The following is a 19,782-nucleotide window of genomic DNA, read 5'->3' on the forward strand; positions in this document are numbered from 1 at the left end:
CATGACATAGGGACCACAGACATTGGCATCACCTGAGAGGTCAGAATGCCGAATCCCAGACCTGCTGCTCACAATCTGCATTTTTAGCAATGTTTCCAATGATTTACTAAAGTTGGAGAAATACTAGTCCATACTGTGTCTACTACCACATTCCTTTACCTTAACTTAACCCTCTAGAAGCAAGCCTCACGTTCGTCACTATCAACTCTTCGAAACTGAAATGTCTTAAAAGTCATAAGCTGGGGAGCCTGGGTGGCTCAGTGGGTTAAAGCCTCTGCCTTCAGCTCAGGTCATGATCTCAGGGTCCTGGGATCGAGCCCCACATCGGGCTCTCTGCTCCGCAGGGAGCCTGCTTCCTCCTCTCTCTCTGCCTGCCTCTCTGCCTGCTTGTGATTTCTCTCTGTCAAATAAATAAAATATTTTAAAAAAAAAAGTCATAAGCTTTCGAAAGGACTTTTTATCACGGCTAAAGTTTCCTTGATTTCCCCCGCACTGGCCCTCCTCCCTTCTTCATTCCAATACTCTTACTTTGCACTCAATGATACTATTTATGAAGTACCACCATTTTTTTTTTCTCATTTTATTTATTTTTTCAGCGTAACAGTATTCATTCTTTTTGCACAACACCCAGTGCTCCATGCAAAACGTGCCCTCTCCATTACCCACCACCTGTTCCCCCAACCTCCCACCCCTGACCCTTCAAAACCCTCAGGTTGCCCCAACCTCCCACCCCTGACCCTTCAAAACCCTCAGGTTGTTTTTCAGAGTCCATAGTCTCTTATGGTTCGCTTCCCCTCCCCAATGTCCATAGCCCGCTCCCCCTCCCCCAATCCCACCTCCCCGCAGCAACCCCCAGTTTGTTTTGTGAGATTAAGAGTCATTTATGGTTTGTCTCCCTCCCAATCCCATCTTGTTTCATTTATTCTTCTCCTATCTCCTACCCCCCCAGTACCACCATTTTTATGCCATTAAGATACACACACTCATCGCTGACGAGAACATAGCTCTGCATCATCAGCCATGGCAGTCCTGAATGTCTTCCCAACCATAAGGAAAGCAGTAAGAGCAGGAAAATTTTGGTATCCTACTCTGACAGGTTTTGGTACCAGAAGCTCACCTGATATTATTCCTGCATTTCAAATAGTCGGCTCCTCATTTAAGAGAATTATTTTGGTGGGGTTATGGACATTGGGGAGGGTATGTGTACACCTGGAGATTCACAGACCTGTACCTCTGCAGCTACTAATACATTATATGTTAATAAAAATTTTAAAAAGAAAATTAAAAAAATAAAAGAATTTCTTTATTTTACCACCTTCCACTCTAAGAGCTGCTTATTGTCCTTCATTTACTCCCTATATTCTCTGACTTTCTCATCAGTCACTCTTTCGATCGTTTCCACTTATTTCCTGACGTTCCTTTGGTCTTAGAGTATCTTGAAATGGAACCACTGATTTAGCTCCTTCGTGGCACCCTCGGTTTCACCTGTTCCTGACACCTGATAAGACTTCAACTTATCTCCTTTTCAGTCTTTCTCCTATCTATTCAATAGGTGATTTTCTTTGGATATTTAAATATATCAGTATTCCCATTTTACATCAATATTTTATCAAGTGACTTTCTAATAAAATCCAATTCTTACCTTCTAGTTGTTCATTTAATGTACTTGTCCCTTTCTGATCTGCATTTCCTGATAAATGATCAGTGTATTTCTTTGGAAGACTCTCAGAATTACTCTGTTAAAATGGACAACAAAAATGAGTTGTATAAAGATTTCCTAATCCTTTTCTAAGAAAATATCTGAATTTTCTACTTTGATAGTAATCAGACTCACAAATAAAAAAGCATGTACTGGAAACTGAAACATTTAAAAACTTCATATATGCTTTCTAAATTAAGTGGAACGTTTAACCTTCATTTGGCCACTGACTGTAAACTGAACATCAAATGCCAGAGTAAATATTTTCTTGGACAGAACACTGACTTATATGTACATTTCAACAGGAACTAACAAAAACACCTAACTCTCCTTTGCATTCCCCCCCCAAAATAAAAGGACATTAAAAATATGCATTTAAATAAATTCTTTAATAAGTGTATTTCCTACAAATTTAAACTGTTCCTAACAGCAGAACCTTTTTCCATGTTAAAATAGGACACCTGACATAAGAAACCTTGGAGTAGGTCATGTTGACTATAAAGAGTACAGTGTGGTTACTGCTGCTTCATTTGGATAAACAAAGGCTTGGAAACTTTATTGACAGGATGATGGTTAGATGCAATGGCAAAGGAGGAAGAAACACTTTTCTTGGAATTATGTTTAAATAATAGCAAAAAATTTTAGATATAGGTATGAAACTCTCCAAAAAGTATAATAAGCTTTCATAAGGGAATAAGAAGAATATGTATTTATTAATTACCTAAAAGGTACCAGGCACTTATTTTAGTATAAACATTTTCTTTTCTACAAACAACAATAATACCAGTGGCTATGACAATGGGGTGGATCTTCCTGCCTCCTGGTCATTCCAAGACATTAGAGTGAAATGATGAACAGGTGTGATCCACGGTTCTCTCTGTCTAGAAAGTCTAGAAGGTCTCCAAGACCTTCAAACAGCTGGTCCTTCTCATCCTTCACTGGGCAGCTCTTGCCACACTCAGAGAGATCATTTCTGACCAACAAAATTCCATTCGCATTCTCATCCCCATCCTAACTACAAACTCTCCCAATATTCCCTAACCTAACATTTCCATTTTCTTTATATGAACCACTAACAGTGACTTACAGTGGGTTGTTGTTTCCTTATTTTTCTGCTCCTACCACTACAGCCTAACCCCTCAACTTGTACAGCCTGGTACATAGCTGGTATTCAATAACAAATGTATTTAAGGTCAAAAAACTTAAAATAATGTCACAGAGGGGGCGCCTATATGGCTCAGTCAGTTAAGCAACTGACTGTTGATTTCAGTTCAGTTCATGATCTCAGGGTTGGGAGATTAAGCCCCATGTTGGGCTCCACGCTGAGCATGAAGCCTACTTGGGAATCTCTCTGTCCCTCTTCTTCTGCCCCTCCCCACCCCTCTCACATGCTCTCTCTCTTTTTCTCTAAAAAATAATAACAACAAGCTCACTGAAAAGGTCTCAAGTACCAAGTCACCATACTAGGTATCGAACCCTTGCACAATGCAAGGCTTAAGGGCATTGATAGCCATGCAGTCCAAACTCCACATCTAACTTTGGATTCCCCAAAAACTTTACTAATCTCCTATTGAACTTCCTACTTCAAAAGCAATTATACTTAAAAATAGCAAAAGTGGGGGCGCCTGGGTGGCTCAGTGGTTTAAACCTCTGCCTTCGGCTCAGGTCATGATCCCAGGGTCCTGGGATCGAGCCCCGCATCGGGCTCTCTGCTCAGTGGGGAGCCTGTTTCTCCTTCTCTCTCTGTCTGCCTCTCTGCCTACTTGTGACCTCTCTCTGTCAAATAAATAAATAAAATATTTAAAAAAATATAGCAAAAGTGTATATTAAAAACCAAAATATTTAAATAGAGGACCTTAGATCTCTAGAGTAGAGATCATTAGATCTCTAGATCTAATCTATTTCTTAATCCTCATTTGACCATTGACTCTGTAAACTGAGCACGGAAGGTCAGAGTAAATTATAACCTAAAGCTGACCTTACCAATAACGTAAAGTCAATTAACACATTTTGTATGTCCTATATATTATATACTCTATTCCTACAATATAAACTAAAGAAAATGTTTAATCAATATGATTAAGAAAATCATAAGGAAGAGAAAATACATTAACAGTACTGTCCTGTATCAAAAAAAATCTGAGTGTAAGTGGACAAACAATTCAAACCCATCTTGTTCAAGGGTCAACTGTATACCACACAATGTCACTGAAATTTAACACACCCCAAACTAGAAACCCACCTGCCCATTCTAACTTTCCTCTTCTTTTGACACTACTGCCATTTATTTTATTGCCCTTCAAAAATCTTCACATTTCAAAAAAGTGTCCTCGATATTTAGTAAACCACTAAATACTGCTGTGATCATTTTTGTCTTGTATTTCTACAGCGCCCTTAACAGTTTACAAAGTGTTTTCACATTTGTTCATTACACATACCTGAGAGGTAGGTATTAGAACCATTTTTATAAATGAGGTCTGTGACATTCAAACAGGTTAAACAAGTTTTTCTGGGATCCCACAGCTACCGAGTGACAGAACCTGGATGCTACCCTATCTTTTGACTCAAACACGGTGCTTGCAGCGCTGTGGAGCACCTCCTTGTGCTAAGAGATCAGGCCCTTCTTACCTCCTTCCACAGTGTGACACCTTAGAAAAGGTCATCATTACCTTACACTTACGCTTCTACAAGTACGGCTGCCACAAAGATACCCGAGGCATACTATTTTAACGATCCGAAATAGTTTTTACCTGTTGAAAACACCACTAAACCGGGGGTGCCTGGGCATTTCCGGGATCTAGCCCCATATGATACTGGGGAGCCTGCTTCTCCCTCGCCCTCTGCCCCTCTCCCCGCTCATGCTCTCTCTCTCTCTCTCTCTCTCTCTCAAATAAATAAATAAAATCATTTAAAAAATAAACAAAACACCACTAAACCAGTGGTAATAATACCACTAATACCATTATATTATTACAATTTTTATTATAATCCCAATGCTCCTTGTAAATCTACTTCACAATCCAAATATAAGAGTTTCAGGGTCCCGCAATGGTTCAGTTGAGCTCTGTGCTCAGACTGGGGTCTGCTTCAGATTCTCCCTCTCCCTCCCACTCACTCACTCTCTCTCTCAAATACATAAATACACAAAATATTTTAAAAATATACATATACATATGCATATACATACAGATAGATAGAGAGAGAGAGAGATACACTTTCAAGTCCCAGGCATTATCTTTTCAAGTTCCAACTTGTAAAAAACTAAAATCCGAACTCTTTCTAGATCTCACTAGGAGTTTTGCACATCCATATACACCACAGAATCATATATCTGGCCATAAGCTGGCCTGGAGTAATTATTTGGTTATTTAGATAATTTCAAAACACAAACTAATTCCTTATCACTTCTAAGCCTCCGTTTTCTGCAATAATATTACACAGCTTTCATTAGGTTAAGTTTGTAAATTAATAGAACTGTATTATGCTGAATTATTATATTTAGCACATAAATATTTTATCAATTACAGGTAAAAAGCATAAGGAAATAGTTTGTATGGGCAAATGCAGAGATGAGAGAGTAAAGTCTAAGCTTCCCTTTTACGTTTTAAAATCACTCCATGCTTTCATTTTAAAATAATAATAAAACAGTACCTCAGAATCCCAAGGTGATTCTTCATTTTGTTCTGCCAATCCTAATGCTGACAGCGTCACTATAAAATATAGTCACAGATACATTAATGAGAACATGTATTATGAATTTTAAATGTATATACAAGCCTATCCCCCTTCATGAATACTTCAATAAAATAAAAGTCAAAGCAGTAAAGATTTTCAGAGGGTTGAAGAATTTTCAGGAAGAAAAAGCTGGTTTACTTAAATAGAAAGACAGCAAAAAAAAAAAAAAAAAGACACGAAAAATATCTTAAAGAAATGGGTAACGGGGCGCCTGGGTGGCTCAGTGGGTTAAAGCCTCTGCCTTCGGCTTGGGTCATGATCCCAGGGTCCTGGGATCGAGCCCCACATCAGGCTCTCTGCTCAGCAGGGAGCCTGCTTCCTCCTCTCTCTCTGCCTGCCTCTCTGCCTACTTGTGATTTCTCTCTGTCAAATAAATAAAACATTTAAAAAAAAAAGAAATGGGTAACATAACTGGATCTACATACTGTGATATTTTTTATACTAGCATTTAAGCCTAGAAAAAAATGCATCGATGTTCACTAACTTACCATGTCTATCATTTTTATCTGCCCCATCAGCAGAAGTCAAACAGTCATTAACTGTTTGCTCGTGTGGAACACTTTCAGTAATACCATCGTCCTTTGTTCCAATTGCTGGCTGCTCCTCTCCTTCCTATAAAAACAACACAAAACAAAAACCCAACTTCAGAAATCATCACATCAATTCACGTGCTCATCACTCACTCACTCACAAAGACAAATCTGTCAAGTCATGGGCACTGTCCTAGGAGAAGCTGGAAAAACAAATAAAAGAGACTGCCATATATACTAGTAGGGGTAGAGATGGACAAAAACAAGAACAGAAGAGTATCATTTACTAGATCTACAGGTGAAGAGAATAAAGCACAGTGAAGGCACAAAGGGGAAAACAGTTGTATATGGGAAGCTCGGGAAATGCTGCAAAGGTAGGGCTGTATCTTGAGAGAGAGATACACAAAGATGGTGTGAAGGGCATTCTAGAAAAGGTAGAATGAGCAAAAGGATGACGTATGGAATAACACAGTAATTGACGATAGCTACGGAAGGTGGCAAAACTGGAACACAATTTTTGGGAGTGGGATAGAGACAGAATCGGAAAACCAGGACTGAAACAAAAAAGGCAAGTGTCATGCTGGAATATGGACTTTCTCCTTCAGGTAATGGGTATCCACTAAAGAAGCAGAGGAGTTACATCACCACAAATATATTCTAGAAAGGTCACTCTGACAGCAATGAGGCACAAAGGGGCACCTGGGTGGCTCAGTGGGTTAAAGCCTCTGCCTTCGGCTCAGGTGATCAGGGAGCATCAGGTCATGATCCCTGATGCAGGTGATCGAGCCCTGCATCGGGCTTTCTGCCCAGCGGGGAGCCTGCTTCCTCCTCTCTCTCTGCCTGCCTCTCTGCCTACTTGTGATCTGTCTGTCAAGTAAATAAATAAAATCTTTAAAAAAAAAAAAAAGGAACCCAAACCAGAAACCAGAAGAGGATTTCAAAATTGTAGGTGAGAGAGGGAATTATAGTAAGATATGAAAAATGGGAAGCAGGTACAAAATAATGAATGGAGAGTGACTGAATGTGGTGATTTTTTTTTCTTTTTTTGCTTTTTAATATTTTTTAAAGGTTTTATATTTATTTGTCAGAGAGAGAGCACAAGCAAGAAGAGTAGCAGGCAGAGAGAGAAGCAGACTCCTCGCTGAGCAAGGAGCCCAACAAGGGACTCAAGCCCAGAACCCTACGGTCATGCCCTGAGCTGAAGGCAGATGCTTAGCCGACTGAGCCTCCTAGGCACTCCTTTTTCTAATTTAAATTCAATTAATTAACATAATGTATTATTGTTTTCAGAGGTAGAGATGTGATGATTTTTTTTCTAAAAAGATTTAATTTATTTATATTTAGAAGGAGAGGGTGTGTGCATGCAGGTAAAGGGGCAGAGGGAGAGGAAGAGAGAGAATCCTCAAGTAGACTCCCTACTCAGTATGGAGCCCGACCCGGGGCTTCATACCAAGACCCTGACATCATGACCTGAGCCAACACCAACAGTCGGATGCTTAACTGAGCAAACCGCCCAAGTACCCCTGGATGTAGTAATTTCAGGGAAGTTTGGAGTCCAGGATTTTTCCTACTTCAGTGTTTCAGTGGTGCTATCTACTAGGATGGGGAAAACAAATGACAGAGCAGATTACAAAAAGTCAGGGAAGAAGAAAGGGTCAGAAACAATGTCTTCAATCTGGGACATACCAAATTTAAAGCACCCAGGAGACTTTTTTTTTAAAGATTTTATTTATTTATTTGTCAGAGACAGAGAGTACAAGTAGAGGGAGGGCAGGGAGAGGGAGAAGCAGGCTCCCCGCTGAACAAGAAGCCCAATGCAGGACTCAATCCCAGCACCCTGGGATCATGACCTGAATCAAAGATAGATGCTTAACTGACTGAGCCACCCAGACATCCCAAAGCACCCAGAAGACTTAAGAAGAAAATTCTAGACAAATACATTTGGAGTAGGAAAAATGACATTACTTATGGTTAAAAAGATAAATATCGGGTGCCTGGGTGGCTCAGTGGGTTGAGTCTCTGCCTTCAGCTCAGGTCATGATCTCAGGGTCCTGGGATCCAGGACCACATCGGGCTCTCTGCCCAGCGGGGAGCCTGCTTCCCCCCTCTTTCTGCCTGCCTCTCTGCCTCCTTGTGATCTCTCTGTCAAATAAAAACATAAAAATCTTTTTTAAAAAAAAGATAAATATATATACTAAAATATACCAACCTGATATTATTAAATAATGTAAACCTACACAGAACTCTTGAAATTTTCAGAACAAAAATAAAAGCAGAGGGGGAAAACCATGGGATTCAATATCTCAATTACATACTTCAACATTAGTTTCAAGGATAGAAAATATATTTTTATTAATGTAGGCAAGTTAATGGGCACCTGGGTGGTCAGGTGAGATCCTCAGGTGAGGATCTCAGGTTTGTGAGACTGAGTCCCACATCATGCTCCTGCTCAGCGGGGAGTCTGCTTCTTTCCTTCTCTCTTCCTCTCCCTCTGTCCCTCCTCCCCCCCAACTCTGTCTCTCCCTTGCTCTGAAATAAATCTTTAGAAAAAATATATACATAAGCAAGATTCATTTCTGTAATGAATACCATTTTTAAGATTAATAAAGATTTAACTGCAAAACACCAATTCAAGATTTTTGTAAGAATACTCATTTTTAAAAATTAATCTTAAAAGATTTATATTAATAAGAGAAATATGGGATTTTAGAATTCTGAGGCATTTTTAAGTACTACGATATATGAGAAAAATATAAAACTCTATTTTAAAATTCACATGGTTTTCTTATTCCACTATGAGCAGCATATTTCACCAGTAGTTAAGGACCAGAGAAAGAATCTAGTATTAAAAAATAATCATGATCATCCAAGTTAAAGGTTTTAAAGCCTCCAAATACATGTGTCATTATCAAGCAGGACCCAATATTCACATGAGGAAAGAAGAAAGGGACAAAAAAATAAATAAATAAAATCACCAGTACTTCTGAATTTCAGATATAAAAGAATTCACATGTTAAATTTAACAACTGTGGGAGCTCCTGGCTGGCTCAGTGGGAAAAGGGTGTGACTCTTGATCTCAGGGTTGTGAGTTCAAGCCCCATGCTGGGTATAGAGATTACTTAAAATTTTTTAAATCTAAAAAGAACCCCCCAAAACTAATAGCTATGAATACTAATGTTTCCTAGTAATATAAAATGTTTCCACTATTGGAGATATTTGAAAAAGTAAAAATCATCTCCCAGAAATAATTCTGTATACTCCATTAGCAACCTTTCCTTCCTTATGATTCTATAATGACAAATAGTTCATATTAGGAAAAAAACTATAAACTGTGAGTTCATTCATTTGATGTGTGTGTATGTATATGCAGATACAATTAAAAATAAATCAGAAACTTAAAATAATTTCTACCATATTTTATAATGTAGAGTATCTGCTCTCCCATAGCCCCACTACTGCTATTGTGTTTTTATCATAATCTCTCTCAACTCTGCAAGTTTACATTCATCTCACCCTTCTTAAATGAATTCTTTCCCTTCGTGTCCTCCCGCATCTTCACATCCACCTACAGCTGTTCTTTCCAGTTGCTTTCTAATTCTGTCCTTCCATAATGGCATCCCTAAGAACTGTTTACTCCCACCAACCTTTATAAATCTCAATCCAATTACCTCTCTACCATTATGACACTGTTTTCTCTTATGATCTCGAGGACTTCCCTTTCTTCCTACGATTCTTTTCATTATAAGGATCAAGAGGATGAAATATGAAAAAAACATCGGGAAAAGTTTAAAATGAAACAACGTACCTTTGTAAGACCAAGGCCTAACAATGTGAAAGGAGGTTTTAGAATAGAATCTGGTGATGGCAAAGCAGAAGAGTCACAGACGTCGACTGATGGTTTGGAAGGAACGCCAACCGTATCTTCACATTTGTTATCAGAATTATCATCCTCAAATACAGTTTTATCTCCCGGTGATACAAGGCCAGGTTTTGTTTCCACTTAGTAAAAAACAAAATAAAGAGTATATGAAAATATCTGTAATTTCGAATTACTGACTAACACAAGAACGGACAAAAATCAGTGAATAACACAAGTCTTCAAAGAGCTTACAGTTCTTGAAAAGCTGAGAATCAATCATTAGTTGTCTTAAGTTTGGTTTTGAGGTATTCTAGAAAAAAAATTAATAGTATTAAGGATTACAAATAACACATTTGGTAAAATAATTGTAATATTCACCATTGTCAAATGAGCACCACTACACAAAGAACATGGGTTTTGGAATCATTCAAATGTAGATTCAAATCTGTTCTGCCATTTACTAGCCTACATTTTCTCATGGGGTGAGGATTATGAGAGATGTGTGTGTTCCAAAATTCATTGTGTATGCACCACACCCAGTGCTCCATGCAATACGTGCCCTCCTTAATACCCACCACCAGGCTCAACCAATCTCCCACCCCCCGCCCCTTCAAAACCCTCAGATTGTTTTTCAGAGTCCATAGTCTCTCATGGTTCTTCTCCCCTTCCAATTTCCCTCAACTCCCTTCTCCTCTCCATCTCCCTATGTCCTCCATGTTATTCCTTATGCTCCACAAGTAAGTGAAACCATATGATAATTGACTCTCTCTGCTTGATTTATTTCACTCAACATAACTTCCTTGCTGTTTTCCAGAGTGGTTGCACCAGCTTGCATTCCCACCAACACTGTAAGGAGGTTCCCCTTTCTCCGCATCCTCTCAACACTTGTTGTTTACTGTCTTGTTGATTTTGGCCATTCTAACTGGTGTAAGGTGGTATCTCAATGTGTTTTTGCTTTGAATATCTCTGATGACTAATGATGATGAACACATGGAACTGGCACAAAAACAGACACACAGACCAGTGGAACAGAATAGATTCCATATATGAACCCTCAACCTATGGTCAAATAATCTTCAACAAAGCAGGAAAAAAAATACAGGAGAAAAAAGACAGTCTATCTAAAATTCTAAGCTCACAATTAGAGGATAGTAAAAAATATACTGTAACCTTCTTTCTTATTTATTTATTTCCTCAACATAATTCATTTGCACTTATAAATACTAAACATGAAAAAGAAATATAAATTTTTAATTATGTATTTTTAAAATTTTAATATTTAATTATAACTTATTATGCACATTACATTACTTATAACATTCCATTATACAGAATTCCATCTGTCTGCTCATTAATTCACATTCAAAAAATATTAAAATTGCTTCTTCAGGCAAGGTTTTATTCTAGGTGTTCCAGGAGATGCGCAATTATGTTTCCTAACATCCAATAGCTTATCATGATGCAGGAGCTTTAACATGAATATTCAAATAAATATAAAGTGACTGAAAGTTTAAATCTTAGAATCTGATACAAAGATTATGAGTAAATATTTTTAAAAACTATAATATAAAAGGTTTCTGAAATTAGACAATTTACCATATGGATATGAAAAGCCTGTCCTTCTAGTGTTAATTATTATTTTAGGCAAAACATGTATTCTTCCCTTAAAGAGTTTTAACTATACTCTTTATGGAATTATTTTGAAAACACAGTAGAATGCCTTTGCAATATAAATTTTGAGAGGCAGTTTAAATTTCTGAATTTCTGCAATTTCCAAACTTATTTTGGTCTAAATGTAAAACAAGGGATAGAAAAAGCGAAAAAAAATCTTCTTTCATAAAACTACATGCTACCAAAATAAAAAATGTCCAAGAAAAAGCAATCTGCAATAAAAAACTGGGTCCACTAAAGACTCATTGAGGCATGAATACTATAAAAGTCATGTTAGAAAGAGAGAGAGAGAGAGAAAGAGAAAGGAAAAGAAAAGTCATGATAAGATAATTTAAAACTCACAGTAAGAATCCTTATCCTTGACCAAATGTCATATTTCCTCCATCATGGGAAAGCTTTTCCCAATATAATTTTCCTGTTATTATATATTTCCAGCCCATTTTTTCCACCTTCGATATTTAACAGAGTTAAAAAAAAAAAATTCAACTTCTCATATTTCTATAAAATGGTTTGTTCTGACCAACATTCTACTTCAAACATAAAATGATGATAGGCAAGCCACTGTTAAATTTTAAGAGTAAATAATACACAAAACTAAATTCAGAGCAGGAAAATTAATTTCACAAGAGTGTACATTACCTTCATAGTCAAACTTAAGTCTTCATCATCTGATGTAGGCCATGAAGCGTTACCATCACCAGGTTTAATGGAAATACTTTAGAGCAAAATATACAACAAAAACAAGTTCATGAAAAAGAAAAATCGAGTGAAAGTTCATCTATTTATTTATTGAATAAAGTTTCTTGATGTAATTGAACTTTGGCCTCTGTTTTTTTTATTAAGTTTTTATTTTAATTCCAGTATCATTAACACACAGTGCTATATTAGTTTCATGTACACAGTATAATGATTTAGAAATTCTATCACCCAGTGCTCATCACGACAAGTGCATTCCTTAACACTTAGCTCCTATTTCACCCATTCCCCCACCCATCTCCCCTCTGGTAACCATCAACTTGGTCTCTATAGTTAAGAGTCGGTTTCTTCATTGTCTGTCTCTCATTTCTTGTTGTTTTTTTCTTTGCTCATTTCTATTGTTTCTTAAATTCTACATATGAGTGAAATCATATGGTATTTGTCTTTCGCTGACTTAACTCCACTTAGCACAATACTCTCTAGTTCCCTCCATTTCACTGCAAATCACAAAATTTCATTCTTTTCTATGGCTGAATATTCCATTGTATATATATGCCACTTCTTCTTTATCCATTCATCTATCAATGGACACTCGGGCTGACTATTGTAACTAATGCTGTAGTAACCACAGGGGTACATGTATCCATTCAAATTGGTATTTTCGTATTTTGGGGAGTAAATACCCAATAGTGTCATTACTGGATTGTAGGGTAGTTCAGTTTTTACCTTTTGGAAGAAATTCCATACTGTTTCCACAGTGGCTGCATTAGCTTGAATTCCCACCAATAATCCAAGAGGATTCCTTTTCTCCACATACTTGCCAACATTGTTACTTATGTTTTTTATTTTAGCCATTCTGACAGGTAGGAAGTGGTATCTCATTATAGTTTTGATTTCCATTTCCCTGATGATGAGTGATGCTGAGTATCTTCTTAGGTGCCTGTTGGTCATCTGTGTGTTTTCTTTGGAAAAATGTCTGTTCGTGTCTTCTGATCATTTTTAAATTCGGTTGTGTTTTGGGTGCTGAGTTCTATCAATTCTTTTTATTTGTATACTAACCCGTTATTGGCTATGTCATTTGCAAATATTTACTCCTATTCCATAGGTTTCCTTTTTGTTGTGTGGATTGATTCCTTCACTGTGCAAAACCTTTTGATTTTGATGTGGTCCCAACAGTTTCTTTTTGCTTTTACTGCTCCTGAGGCAAGAGCAGTAAGCAAAAATAAACAGAAACAGACTCAGAAATACAGAGAATTCTATATTGCCAGAAGGGAGGGGGGTGGGGGATGGACAAAATGGGTAAAGGGGAATGGGAGGTTCAGGATTCCAGTTAGAGTAAGTCACAGGGATCCAAGTACAGCATAGGGAATACAGTCAAGGGTATTGTAATAGCATCATGCAGTAAGAGAGAGTAGCTACACTTGTAGTAGGCATGGTGTAACATTCAGAGCTCTTAAATCACCTGAAACACAACATAACATTATGTGTCAACTATGCTTCAATTTTAAAAAATAAGCAAACAAATATACAAATGTTAAAGAACAAATTTATGTCATTAGTGGGAATACTGTTCCCAGAGAGATTAAAAACTATAAGGTCCAACTTTTTCCCTACACAGGTCCTGCCTTATTTAGGTATATGAACTAGCAACACCTTAAAAATCATCATAAGTGAGGGAGGAGTCAAGATGGCGGAGAAGTAGCAGGCTGAGACTACATCAGGTAGCAGGAGATCAGCTCGATAGCTTATCTAAACATTGCAAATACCTAAAAATCCAACAGGAGATCGAAGAGAAGAACAGCAATTCTAAAAACAGAAAATCAACCACTTTCTGAAAAGTAGGACTGGTGGAGAAGTGAATCCAAAACCACAGGAAGATAGACCGCGGGGGGGAGGGGCCGACTCCCGGCAAGCGGCGGAACAACGGAGCACAAAATCAGGACTTTTAAAAGTCTGCTCCACTGGGGCGCCTGGGTGGCTCAGTGGATTAAGCCGCTGCCTTCGGCTCAGGTCATGATCTCAGGGACCTGGGATCGAGCCGCGCATTGGGCTCTCTGCTCAGCAGGGAGCCTGCCTCCTCCTCTCTCTCTGCCTGCCTCTCTGCCTACTTGTGATCTCTCTCTCTGTCAAATAAATAAATAAAATCTAAAAAAAAAAAAAAAAGTCTGCTCCACTGAGGGATATTGCTCCAGAGGCTAAACCAGGGTGAAGCCCACACGGGGTCAGCGTGGCCCCAGGTCCCGCAGGGTCACAGAGGATCGGGGGTGTCAGAGTGCCGCAGAGCTTGCAGGTATTAGAACGGGAAAGCCGGCTACAGAAACAGAGCCGAGGAGTGAGCTCTCAGCTTGGGGTTACCTTGAACCAGTTGCAGGCTGGGTGAGTTCAGAGCACGGCTGGAGACCGGGGATACGGGAGAGATTGGGCGCTGTTCTCTGGGGGCGCACTGAGGAGTGGGGCCCTGGGCTCTTGGTTCTTCCGGGCCGGAGACTGGGAGGCCGCCATTTTCATTCCCGTCCTCCAGAACTCCATGGAAAGCGTTCAGGGAACAGAAGCTCCCAAAAGGGAACCTTAGTGGATTACTTAGTCCGGCCCCAGGTAAGGGCGGTACAATTCCACCTCAGGCAAAGACACTTGAGAGTCACTACAACAGGCCCCTCCCCAAGAAGATCAACAAAAAAACCAGCCAGGACAAAGTTCGTCTACCAAGGAAAGCAGGTTCAATACCAAGGACAACAGCGGAATTCCACAGGAGAAAGCAAAGCACGGAACTCATGGCTTTCTCCCCATGATTCTTTAGACTTGCAGTTAATTTAATTTTTTTTTCAAATTTTTTTTCTTCTTCTACTAAATTTTTTTAACTTTTACCCTTCTCTTTTTTAACGTTTTTTTAACAGTTTATATAATATATATATTTTTTCTTTCTTTTTTATATTTTTTCTTTGTTTTCATTTTTTAATTTTTTCTTTTTTTTCCTGAACCTCTTTTTATCCCCTTTCACCCCCCCAGATTTGGGGTCTCTTCTGATTTGGTTAAAGCACATTTTTCTGGGGTCGTTGCCACCCTTTTAGTATTTTACTTGCTACCTTCATATACTCTTATGTGGACAAAACGACAAAGCAGAAAAATTCAACACAAAAAAAAGAACAAGAGGCAGTACCAAAGGCTAGGGACCTAATCAATACAGACATTGGTAATATGTCAGATCTAGAGTTCAGAGTGATGATTCTGAAGGTTCTAGCCGGGCTTGAAAAAGGCATGGAAGATTTAGAGAAACCTTCTCTGGAGATATAAAAGCCCTTTCTGGAGAAATAAAAGAACTAAAATCTAACCAAGTTGAAATTAAAAAAAGCTATTAATGAGGTGCAATCAAAAATGGAGGCTCTCAATGCTACGATAAATGAGGCAGAAGAAAGAATTAGTGATATAGAAGACCAAATGACAGAGAATAAAGAAGCTGAGCAAAAGAGGGACAAACAACTACTAGACCACAAGGGGAGAATTCGAGAGATAAATGATAACATAAGACGAAACAACATTAGAATAATTGGGATTCCAGAAGAAAAAGAAAGAGAGAGGGGAGCAGAAGGTATATTGGAGAGAATTATTGGAGAGAATTTCCCTAATATGGCAAAGGGAACAAGCATCAAAATCCAGGAGGTGCAGAGAACCCCCCTCAAAATCAGCAAGAATAGGTCCACACCTCGTCACCTAATAGTAAAATTTACAAGTCTTAGTGATAAAGAGAAAATCCTGAAAGCAGCCCAGGAAAAGAAGTCTGTAACATACGATGGTAAAAATATTAGATTGGCAGCACACTTATCCACAGGGACCTGGCAGGCCAGAAAGAGCTGGTGTGATATATTCAGAGCACTAAACGAGAAAAACATGCAGCCAAGAATACTATATCCAGCTAGGCTATCATTGAAAATAGAAGGAGAGATAAAAACTTCCAGGACAAACAAAAACTGAAAGAATTTGCAAACACCAAACCAGCTCTACAGGAAATATTAAAACGGGTCCTCTAAACAAAGAGAGAGTCTAAAAGTAGTAGATCAGAAAGGAACAGAGACAATCAGTCACAGTCACCTTACAGGCAATACAATGGCACTAAACTCTCAATAGTTAACATGAATGTTAATGGACTAACTGCCCCAATCAAAAGACACAGGGTATCAGAATGGATAAAAAAACAAAACCTGGGCGCCTGGGTGGCTCAATGGGTTAAGCCGCTGCCTTTGGCTCAGGTCATGATTCCAGGGTCCTGGGATTGAGTCCTGCATCGGGCTCCCTGCTCAGCAGCGAGCTTGCTTCCCTCTCTCTCTCTCTCTCTCTCTCTCTCTCTCTGCCTGCCTCTCTGTCTACTTGTGATCTCTCTCTGTCAAATAAATAAATAAAATCTTTTTTAAAAAAAATCTGTATGTTGCCTACAAGAAACTCATTTTAGACCCGGAGACATCTCCAGATTTAAAGTGAGGGGGTGGAAAACAATTTACCATGCTAATGGACATCAGAAGAAAGGTGGGGTGGCAATGCTTATATCAGGTCAAATAGATTTTAAGCCAAAGACTATAATAAGAGATGAGGAAGGACACTATATCCTACTCAGGGGGTCTGTCCAACAAGAAGATCTAACAATTTAAAATATCTATGTCCCTATTGTGGGAGCAGCCAACTATATAAACCAATTAATAACAAAATCAAAGAAACACATCAATAATAATACAATAATAGTAGGGGACTTTAACACTCCCCTCATTGAAATGGACAGATCATCCAAGCAAAAGATCAACAAGGAAATAAAGGCCTTAAATGACACACTGGACCAGATGGACATCACAGATATATTCAGAACATTTCATCCCAAAGCAACAGAATACACATTCTTCTCTAGTGCACATGGAATATTCTCTAGAATAGATCACATGCTGGGTCCTAAATCAGGTCTCAACCGGTATCAAAAGATTGGGATCGTTCCTTGCATATTTTAAGACCACAATGCTCTGAAGCTAGAACTCAATCACAAGAGGAAATTTGGAAAGCACCCAAATACATGGAGACTAAACAGCATCCTTCTAAAGAATGAATGGGTCAACCAGGAAATTAAAGAAGAATTGAAAAAATTCATGGAAACAAATGATAATGAAAACACAACAGTTCAAAATCTGTGGGACACAGCAAAGGCAGTCCTGAGAGGAAAATATATAGCGGTACAAGCCTTTCTCAAGAAACAAGAAAGGTCTCAAGTACACAACCTAACCCTACGCGTAAAGGAGCTGGAGAAAGTACAAGCCTTTCTCAAGAAACAAGAAAGGTCTCGGGGTGCCTGGGTGGCTCAGTGGGTTAAAGCCTCTGCCTTCGGCTCAGGTCATGATCTCAGGGTCCTGGGATCAAGCCCCGCATCGGGCTCTTTGCTCCGCAGGGAGCCTGCTTCCTCCTCTCTCTCTGCCTGCCTCTCTGCCTGCTTGTGATTTCTCTCTGTCAAAGAAATAAAATATTAAAAAAAAAAAAGGTCTCAAAAGTACACAACCTAACCCTACACCTAAAGGAGCTGGAGAAAGAACAAGACAGAAACCCTAAACCCAGCAGGAGAAGAGAAATCATAAAGATCAGAGCAAAAATCAATGAAATAGAAACCAAAAAAACAATAGAACAAATCAACAAAACTAGGAGCTGGTTCTTTGAAATAATTAATAAGATTAATAAACCCCTGGCCAGACTTATCAAAAAGAAAAGAGAAAGGACCCAAATAAATAAAATCATGAATGAAAGAGGAGAGATCACAACCAACACCAAAGAAATAAAGACAATTTTAAGAACATAGTAGGAGCAACTCTATGCCAACAAATTTCACAATCTGGAAGAAATGGATGCACTCCTAGAGACATATAAACTACCACAACTGAAACAGGAAGAAATAGAAAACCTGAACAGACCCATAACCAGTAAGGAGATTGAAACAGTCATCAAAAATCTCCAAACAAACAAAAGCCCAGGGCCAGACGGCTTCCCAGGGGAATTCTACCAAACATTTCAAGAAGAACTAATTCCTATTCTCCTGAAACTGTTCCAAAAAATAGAAATGGAAGGAAAACTTCCAAACTCATTCTATGAGGCCAGCATCACCTTGATCCCAAAACCAGACAAGGATCCCACCAAAAAAGAGAACTACAGACCAATATCCTTGATGAACACAGATGCAAAAATTCTCACCAAAATACTAGCCAATAGGATTCAACAGTACATTAAAAGGATTATTCACCACAACCAAGTGGGATTTATTCCAGGGCTGCAAGGTTGGTTCAACATCCACAAATCAATCAATGTGATACAACACATTAATAAAAGAAAGAACAAGAACCATATGATACTCTCAATAGATGCTGAAAAAGCATTTGACAAAGTACAGCATCCTTTCCTGATCAAAACTCTTCAAAGTGTAGGGATAGAGGGCACATACCTCAATATTATCAAAGCCATCTATGAAAAACCCACTGAAAATACCATTCTCAATGGAGAAAAACTGAAAGCTTTTCCGTTAAGGTCAGGAACTCGGCAGGGATGTCCATTATCAGCACTGCTATTCAACATAATACTAGAAGTCCTAGCCTCAGCAATCAGACAACAAAAGGAAATTAAAGGCATCCAAATCAGCAAAGAAGAAGTCAAACGATCACTCTTCGCAGATGATATGATCCTATATGTGAAAAACCCAAAAGACTCCACTCCGAATCTGCTAGAACTTGTACAAGAATTTAGTAAAGTTTCAGGATATAAAATCAATGCACAGAAATCAGTTGCATTTCTCTACACCAACAACAAGACAGAAGAAAGAGAAATTAAGGAGTCCATCCCATTTACAATTGCACCAAAAACTATAAGATACCAAGGAATAAACCTAACCAAAGAGGCTAAGAATCTATATGCAGAAAACTATACAGTACTCATGAAAGAAATTGAGGAAGACACAAAGAAACGGAAAAATGTTCCATGCTCCTGGATTGGAAGAACAAGTACTGTGAAAATGTCTATGCTACCTAAAGAAATCTACACATTTAATGCAATCGCTATCAAAATACCATCCATTTTTTTCAAAGAAATGGAACAAATAATCCTAAAATTTATATGGAACCAGAAAAGACCTCGAATAGCCAAAGGCATACTGAAAAAGAAAGCCAAAGTTGATGGCATCACAAGTCCAGACTTCAAGCTCTATTACAAAGCTGTCATCATCAAAACAGCATGGTACTGGCACAAAAAGAGAAACATAGATCAATGGAACTGAATAGAGAGCCCAGAAATAGACGCTCAACTCTATGGTCAACTAATCTTCGACAAAGCAGGAAAGAATGTCCAATGGAAAAAAGACAGCCTCTTCAATAAATTGTGCTGGGAAAACTGGACAGAGACATGCAGAAAAATGAAATTGGACGATTTCCTTATACCACACACGAAAATAGACTCCAAATGAATGAAGGACCTCAATGTGAGAAAGGAATCCATCAAAATCCTTGAGGAGAACACAGGCAGCAACCTCTTTGACCTCAGCCACAGCAACATCTTCCTAGGAACATCGCCAAAGGCAAGGGAAGGAA

At 38.5% G+C, this 19,782-nt stretch overlaps 1 protein-coding gene across 1 annotated transcript in view; it reads right to left on the minus strand.

The window, feature by feature from the left end:
* Window positions 1-19,782, minus strand: part of LOC123946516 (ankyrin repeat domain-containing protein 26-like) — a 166,323-nt gene that overhangs the window by 123,256 nt on the left and 23,285 nt on the right. Inside the window, 6 exon segments of the mRNA XM_046011878.1 lie at window positions 1,643-1,736; window positions 5,351-5,409; window positions 5,923-6,046; window positions 9,770-9,963; window positions 10,076-10,133; window positions 12,134-12,209. Coding sequence (XP_045867834.1) covers window positions 1,643-1,736; window positions 5,351-5,409; window positions 5,923-6,046; window positions 9,770-9,963; window positions 10,076-10,133; window positions 12,134-12,209 — 605 coding nt within the window.

This window comes from Meles meles, chromosome 7, assembly GCF_922984935.1.
Source record: "Meles meles chromosome 7, mMelMel3.1 paternal haplotype, whole genome shotgun sequence".
Taxonomy (NCBI): domain Eukaryota; kingdom Metazoa; phylum Chordata; class Mammalia; order Carnivora; family Mustelidae; genus Meles; species Meles meles.